The sequence below is a fragment of the Cryptotermes secundus genome, unplaced genomic scaffold, assembly GCF_002891405.2.
Source record: "Cryptotermes secundus unplaced genomic scaffold, Csec_1.0 scaffold97, whole genome shotgun sequence".
Taxonomy (NCBI): Eukaryota; Metazoa; Arthropoda; class Insecta; order Blattodea; family Kalotermitidae; genus Cryptotermes; species Cryptotermes secundus.
Genome location: NW_019720561.1, coordinates 1,024,063 through 1,032,479, shown reverse-complemented (window position 1 = coordinate 1,032,479; position 8,417 = coordinate 1,024,063). Strand labels below are relative to the sequence as shown.

Genomic DNA, 8,417 nt, shown 5'->3' with positions numbered 1-8,417 from the left:
GCACACACACAAACTAAACATCCATGCCCTGAGTGGGATTCGAACCCAAGATCCCGGTTTCCAAGCGAGCGAAGACAGTACATGCCGTCTATAGTGTATACTTCCCCTAATATCAGAGACCATCTGTCACGCCAATACAAAACTACAGACAAAATGATAGCTTTGTTTCGGCTTAACTTTTTAGGCAGTAGACGAGAAGTCAGAAGGTTCTGAGATGAATTGTAGCAAGCTTCATAGGAGTTCAATCTCCTCTTAATTTCCTGGTGAATCAAATTTTGATTTGTGACTGTCGTTCCCAAATATTTGAGCTGTGCCACATTTTCATAGGTTTATTAATAATATTTTTAAACTAGTAATTTGGCTTTTTGAAACTTAACTCTGTTTCCTTATATTATTCATAAGACTTTGACACTAAACCCTGCCCTGAGCCAGTTGAAACCAGTACACACACTCACAAAATATTTATTACTTTCAGTTAAAAAGTGAGCCACTGAATGCGAAACTCATTTATTGATACAAAAATAAATGCAAATTAATTTTCTATGGAGTCTTGCTTCGTCCAGTGTTCATGGCGCAGAGACAGTCGCTGCAACGAGCACTCAGTAATTTAACATTTACAGTTTGCAGTTTTTCATCCGTTGCTCCTCCCCACCTCCTCGACTGCTTCTGCTCGAAACGGATGAAGTTGAGCCGAGATGGCGACCAAAGTCGTTTGCTCTTTTTCAGCCTTCTTCACCCGCCCTCTCTTCCTCACCCCTATTCTTTTTATTTCCTGTTCCACCGCCGTGGCGCTGTACGGAGGCGCGCAGTAGCTCCCTAACGCACTAAGTAAAACTGATTACCTGCATCAAACTTCAGCCCTCACTCAAACCCATTGCTTTCACTTAAGGAGTTAGAAGAACATTATTGTCGGTACTGTGACGCTCTGTATTTGCACTTACATTCACGGAAGCAAGCACTGAAGAGCAATTATTTGAATGATTTACGTAAGCCTGGTGAAATGATATCACAGCCAGAAACTCTGCCAGCCTTCCTTATTGAATAGGGTCCATCTTGAGGAAGTGACAGCAAGCAAAGTTGCTCTCACAAGTTGCTCCCTGACTTGCGCCTAGAGTCTCGGCCGAAGCTCCAACATTCCTCTTTCAGGCCTTCTGTGGTATATTTGATGACCCCAGGTCAATTCCAGGTGAGTACCATAAAATAGGTCACGACCACTACGAAATTCTTTCCATTTCATCCTTCATTAACCAATTCGACGCTGTGTACAGAGTGGCCCAAAATCCAGTTAACTAAATACTAAAATGCTGGTCACGGTAACAGAGCGGTCTAAGGCATGCAGTGTCTTCGGTCTCTCAGAAGCTGGGATCATGGGTATGAATCCCACTCAGAGTATGGATGTTTAGTGTTTGTGTGCGATTTTTTTGTGTTTGTGTACAGGTAGATTTCTTGCGACGAGCTGATCACCCACCCAAGGGGTCCTACCGAATGTCTAAGATCTAGTAAACCGAAGTGAATCAGAGAGTTTCATGGAGGTAGGCCAAGACCCAAAATTGGGTCTGTAGCGTCAAAAGAAAAAATAGTAAAATACACAATACACTACGTTAGAAATATTTTTATTACTGACTAAATTTTTAACAGTTTTTCGAAATTAGATTCTCCATATTCAGGGCACAACTGAAAACGCTGTGATAACCTTCTACGAACTGACTGGCAGGTTTGAATCTGAACACTCCTGTTACTACGAGAGAATGTTTTGGGTTCACTGCTTGGGCCACTCTGTATTCTGAGCTACTGACATTGTCATCAAATAAACCATAACACAGAAACTTAAGAGTTACTTGTGAATTTTGTAAATTATAGTGAACCAGGTAGTGCGAAATTGATCAAAGTAGGCCAGTTGAGGCAGCTGGGAAATCTGTTTAGAATTGAGGAGCGGAAGTCAAATCTATGCAAACCAGAGAGTACTCAACGAGTAGGCAGACCTGCTATCAGGTGCCTGGATTCAGTTGAAAATGTGAAGGAAATGGGCCTTAGGAATTGGAGACGATAGTCACAGGCTCGGGACCAATGGCGGGCAACCGTGAAAAGGATCAAGGTTCATCACGGACAGCAGAGCCAGCAGCAGCAGCAGCAGCAGAAGAAGAAGAAGAAGAATATAGTAATTACTCAGCTTGTCAAGGAATCTCTCGCCGTTTATGTGAATGAAGTTTCATCATTGTGTTCACAGCAGTTCGCCATGATCCAGTCCGTACTGAAATACATTATAAAAGTCCACTTTAATATTGTCCTCTTACTTGCGTCTAGGTTTCCAAAGTGATCACGCACTAAAGGTTCGGCCACGCGTCGCACGCTACGTACGCTATGTACGCTATGTTCGCTATGTTAGCTGCGTCCCAAAGTGTACACAGCGTACGTAGCGCTCTGTGTGGCCGAACCTTAAGTAAGACCTCCAAAACATCTTGGGTATCTATAAATACACGGTATGTAATAAAAGTTGCTGGAGAGGTTGCATAACCATCGTGCCAAGGAAGTATTCTCAAAAGAAAATGGCCGAAACAAACGTAAATCGCTCGTGTTAAAGTAAAGTAGTCGGTATAGCGATTGGATATGGGATGAACGACCGAGGGTTCGGAGTTCCAGTCTCGGTAGGGTCAAGAATTTTCTTTTCTCCATGTCGTCCTCACCGGTTCTGGGGTCCACACAGCCTCCTATTCAGTGAGTACGGGAGACTCTTTCCCCGGGGATTAAGCGGCAGAGACGTGAAGCTAATCACTCACTTCCAACTAGTACCGAGGTCAAGAAAACGTGGAGTTATACATCCACGCACAGATACGCCTTCATTGCGTAGTGCTTAATTAGTTAAATACAGGGACAACTTCACTTTTCTATACTAAAGTACCTGCATTTATCTTTGCCTTTAACAAAAATCTAAAAAAATGCATACTTAGTTACTCATGGAGCTGAGCCCTTCTAAAGGAGCCGCCAATTCTGCAGCTACTCAAAAATTTCCAAACATTTTATGGATCCCGAAGGTTCATTACCGTGTCCACTGATCCATATCCTGAGCCAGATAAATCCAATCCATACCATCTCATCTTATCTCTCCAAGATCCATTTTAATATTGTCCACCCACCTACTCCTTGGTCTTTCCAGTGGTCTCTTTCCTTCTGGCTTTCCCGCCAATATCCTATACGCATTCCTCGTCTCTCCCATTCGTGCTACATTCCCTGCCCACCTCATCCTCCTTGACTTGATCATTCTAATTATAATTGCAATATATATAGATTATATAAAGTAAAATTAGAGTTGGGAGTAATCATAAATGGATTAGGATAGTGGTCTGTTGTGGAGGAACTGAGAAAAACCATCGTTCTAGAACTTAAATGGTTCCTATGCCGTAATACGAATGAGGTATCTTCAAAATTGGAATGAAATTTGATTAGTGTACTGAGCCCTGACTATACCGAGATAAATCCCAATGACGAAAGGAAGATGAGACGCCGCACCCCAATATTAGGGAAACTGTAAACGTTGGGGCTGTTCCATTATCCTGGAATAGAATTGTTAAAGCCAGAATCGCATTCTTCTCTTCTGATGCTAAAATATTGCCACTGAGGGCTCGTAAACTTTAGATCTGGTTCCTGAAAGCTTTCCTGACAACCCGTATTCATCATCGTTTTCATTTTCTAAGATTACTATCAGCTGAGAAGTCAAAATATATAACCAACCCCCTGAATGGTGGAAACAAAAGGGTTGAACGTTTTGTATATATACAAGCTCATGTTGGAAAGCAGGACGAAACGGCGGGTGGTGTTCTAGTCTTTTTACCCTCAATATAGTAAATGCTGAATAAAAAAGAAATTGTTATGAAACGATGTTGCAAGGACTTTCGTTTGTTCTGTTCTTAATAATAAAACTAAAAGTAAAGCTATCCCTGTAGCAGGCCATGAAGGCCCATAGGGTTGTGAGACGTTGAGGCTCCCACATTATCTAGACAATCGGCTCAAAGATGGCGGTAAGGTTGTCAGCCTTACGTGCCGGCCGCGCTTTACTCCCAGGATAATTATTTAATTAATTCATGGTACTCATTTCTATTAGAGGCTGAGTCAACCCCATGGCCGTGGGGCTGGAAGGATTAGGTGAATTGAAAAAAATCCAGTGACCTCATCGGAACTTGAACCCGCGACATTCCGGCTTGTAGCATAGCCCCTTAACCAGCTACGTTACAGCGTACCCTTTAATAATAAAAGACATTATTATTATTGTGTAATTCTTTAGACATTTTNCACTTGTTGTCACTTCATCATTAATATATTTACTTTTGTAGTACCTTTGACATATGTTTTACTTAGACACTGCTTGGTTTCGTCTCTAACATCTAATTGTGTTCTTTCAATTGTGCATATTGCAATTGAATTTTTGTACTATTTTCATCAATCTCTCTGTATATTGTGTCCTCGTGCTGACTCTGTAATTGGCTACCAGCTGTTGAGTACAGCACGTAAATAAAACCAAGAATTGAATTGAATTGAATTGAATTATTTTTATTATTAGGTTCCATATTTCAGCATCACAAATACTTAGCCATGTGTCATCTGATAAATGTCATAGTGTTGTGTTTTTGTATTTGTTCTTCCTTCTACTTTAACTGCTACTTGATGAGCAGAGCAAAGCCCCAATAATACGGGAAACAATGGGAATTTCAAAATTTTCTAATTGCTGAAATTATTAGTCAATAAATAACCGCATTATGAGGAAGGGTTTTGTGCTTTTCTGTCTCTGTCACTGGTTTGAATCTCTCCCACGGTTTATATTCCCATTACAACCATTAACTTGTCATTTTGGCTGATTCGCGGTTGTACTAGTCCATACGTCAGGGACTCCCACAAACCAAACCAACAAGCAATCTACCATTAATGCACGCATACGCGGGAAGGTTGCAAAACAGTCAAAAGTTGTCATCATATTATCCTCGTTATAAAAATGCCCGTGGAATTTAAAGAAATAGGCGGTAACTCTACAGAAGACTTATTTGTTTATTTGTAACTCTCTATGTAGATGAGGTACAGAGCTATAATTCTGCCTGTAGCCTTTATGAATGTGAAACTCTGTCTCTTATAGTAAAACAAGAACTTAGAATTTGGGTGTTTGAGTGCAAGGGGCTGAGCAGAATGTTTAGACATAGGTGGGATGAAATACAAGGAAGATGGAGAAAATTACATAATGCTGAGCTTTATAATTTGTTCTCTTCGTCAAAGACATTATTGGGAAGGAAGGATGATGTGAGGTTGGACATGTAGCACACATGGAAGCGAATACAGCAGATAATAATGATGATAGATGAAACTGTAGCAGTTGGTGGAATGACACTTTGTGGAGGAAACCGAAATATTCGGGAAGAAAACGTGTCTCAGTGCCACTTCGTCCACCATAAATCCCACATCACGTGACCTGGGATCGAACGCGGCTCGCCGCGGTGGAAGCCGGCCAATAAGCTGTTGAGATATGGCACGGACATGAGATTGGTTTAGATACTAAACTAATAGGTTAAGTGTGAGAATTTAAATATTTAGAACTCTCAATAAATCCGGAACCGGTCACGGAAGCCGAGCGGTCTAAGGCAAGCACTGTCTTCGCTAGCTCGGAAGTTGTGATTTTTGGTTCCAATCCTACAAAAAAAAAGGCATGGATGTTTGGTATGTGTATGAGTTTATTCTGTGTTTTGTGTTGTCCTGTGTTTAGGTAGAGGCCATGCGATGGGTTGATCACCCGTCCAAGGAGTCCTACCGTCTGTAAAGTGATCACGAAACTGAGAAATCAGCCCTATGCTCCAAAGTGGAAGTGAGAGAAGAGAAAAAGTAAATAAATCCGGAAGGTGAAAGAGATATATAACGAGTATTTATACCTATGCCGGTCACGGTAGCCGAGCGGTCTAAGGCATGCACTGTCTTCGCTCCCTCGGAAGCCAGGATCGTGGGTTCGAATCCCACTCAGGGCATGGATGTTTGTGTGCGTTTTTCTGTGTTTGTCTACAGGTAGAGGCCTTGCGACGAGCTGATCACCCGCCCAAGGAGTCCTACCGAATGTGTAAGATCTAGAAAAACCTAAGTGAACGGAGTTCATGGAGGTAGGCCTAGGCCAACTGGGGCTGTAGTGCCAAGGAAAAAAAAAATTATACCTATAAATAGAGTAATTTGCTGGGGCCCACCCAGTTTCCTATGCGACTGTAACGCGAGCTTTCCCCAAGGGGTAAAGCGGCCAATGAGTGAAGCTGGCCACTCACCTCCTTCAAGAATCGTGGAGCTGTACTTCCACTCCCACATACATCTTCCTGACTTGTCGCTTAATTAAATAATTGCAAGGAAAAGTCTTTCCTTTTTATGGGAATTATGTCAAAATACACAAAACTTGCATTTATAAGAGATACTGATTAAGACATGGCAAAATGCCTAGCGAGAAGTAACCAATGAGAGGTAAATATGTAAAGTTGTCGCTGTGTTTAATTAAAACCTCCACACTGAAGACGTATGGAGTAGTGGAGGTACAGTTCTACCATATTTGATCTTGGAATTAAAATGAGGTGCGTGGTCAGCTTCACGTTACAGCTGCTTTACCTAGGGGGAAAGAAACTCCCGTTCCCTTTGGATAGGAGGCTAACTGGGCTCCAGACACATCTGGACATTGAGGACTAGAGATAAATTTGTTGCCCGTACCTAGAATCGAACCACGGCCGTTCAGCCTGTAGCCTATCGCTTTTCCTATTAAGCTATTCCGACTCTTCAGCCAATAGGAGGTTTTGTAATATTCAAGGCAGGGTTGGTATCTTGCCAAATATCTGCCGTTAGAATTATCAAGCGATCAGTGGTTTGTACCAACCGCACTGAGTTAAGGAGGGAAACGGGCCATCACGATCTTTGTAGTAACCCTGCGGTTAGCCTCAGTGTTGAGTCCATAAGGTTAGCGAGGTACTGTCAAAAAGTTGACGGTGTTGGGCCCTAATATGTATACTGAATTGGTAAAGTTTGAAAAATAAATGTGGAGTAATTTTTGGAATGAGCTGGTCACGGTAGCCGAGCGGTCTAAGTCATGTACTGCCTTCGCTCGCTTGGAAACTGGGATCGTGGGTTCGAATCCCACTCAGGACATGGATGTTAATTTGTGTGTGTGCGGTCTTTTGTGTTTGTCTACAGGTAGAGGTCTTGCGACGATCTGATCACCCGCCAAAGGATTCCTACCGAATGTGTAAGATCTAGAAAAACCGAAGTGAACGGAGAAGTTCAAGGAGGTAGGCCTAGGCCCACTGGGGCTGTAGTGCCAAGGAAAAAAATGTTGGAATGAGATTTTGTAGGAGAAGCCGAAGTACACAGAGAAAACCTGCCCCAATTCCACTTCGTCCACCACAAATCCCACAACCTGATATTGGATCGAACTCGGACCGCCGCCGCCGAAACTTTGCGGCTAACAACCTGAGCTATTCACGCCCTTATTTATTGGTATTATAAGGTAAATTTGTCCCTGTGTATGAGTATCATACCATGATGGCATATGTGGTAGTGGAGGTGTAGCTCCACGCATACTTAACTCGGCTCTAGATGGAGGTGAGTAGTTCATTTCACGCTGCGGCCGCTCTATTCCGGTGAAAGAAAGCCCAGTGATCATTGTATAGGAGATAGGGTAGTACCAATATTGTAATTAACTAATGAATTTCTAACCCTGTCAGGAATAGAACCCTGATCGTCCAGTCCACATTCTTCTGCTTAAACAGTCTCAGAATTGTATTAAAAACCGTGAAGTATTTCCAGAGTACATTTTTGTCTGAAATTGTAATATTTTATTTGCTTATTTTTATGTGTTTCCCACTGCAAAAGGAAAAACGAATCTAAGTGTGGAAGGTTTTATTTATTTCCTTGTTGTATCCCCATTCAAATTTCTGTGAAGAAATAATAATTGCACTTTTTAAGCACACTCTCAAGCCACCACTTTTGTAATCAGTATAATTTTAAGAAACTCCGGCTATAATCCGAGCTGCTTCAACATCTTAGGTTGCGTAGTATTTCAAAGTATGCTACATGAAACACCAACGATCCTATATCTTCAGCAACAGTCAGTAGCCCCTTAACCCATCCTGGTGTGGAAACAAAGACAAACTGATCTAATAACGCTGTGTTTTCTTGCAGCAGGAGAAATGGATCTGCATTGCTTCAACATCGACTACTTCCCTCGAGAGGAATATAGCCCGGATCCCAATGACTCCACCATGGCGATTCCTTGTGAGTATCAGACCCTCCTACTTTTTGGGGTTGCGCGTCGTGTCAAGAATGTTGTACAGACATTTCTCAGTTTGCGCGATAGTTTAGTTCTTCAAAATGGACGCGTTAATAAGAAACGCTTAAACCGAACTTAAAGTTTCCTATAA

At 42.1% G+C, this 8,417-nt stretch overlaps 1 protein-coding gene across 4 annotated transcripts in view; it reads left to right on the top strand.

Annotated features, from left to right (window-relative positions):
- The window catches only part of LOC111867985, a 599,613-nt gene that overhangs the window by 543,635 nt on the left and 47,561 nt on the right, over positions 1–8,417 (top strand). For all 4 annotated transcript variants that reach the window (XM_033752924.1, XM_023858257.2, XM_033752930.1 and 1 more), the window contains exon 3: positions 8,179–8,271. In XM_033752924.1, coding sequence (XP_033608815.1) covers positions 8,179–8,271 — 93 coding nt within the window. The remainder of the gene's footprint in view (positions 1–8,178; positions 8,272–8,417) is intronic.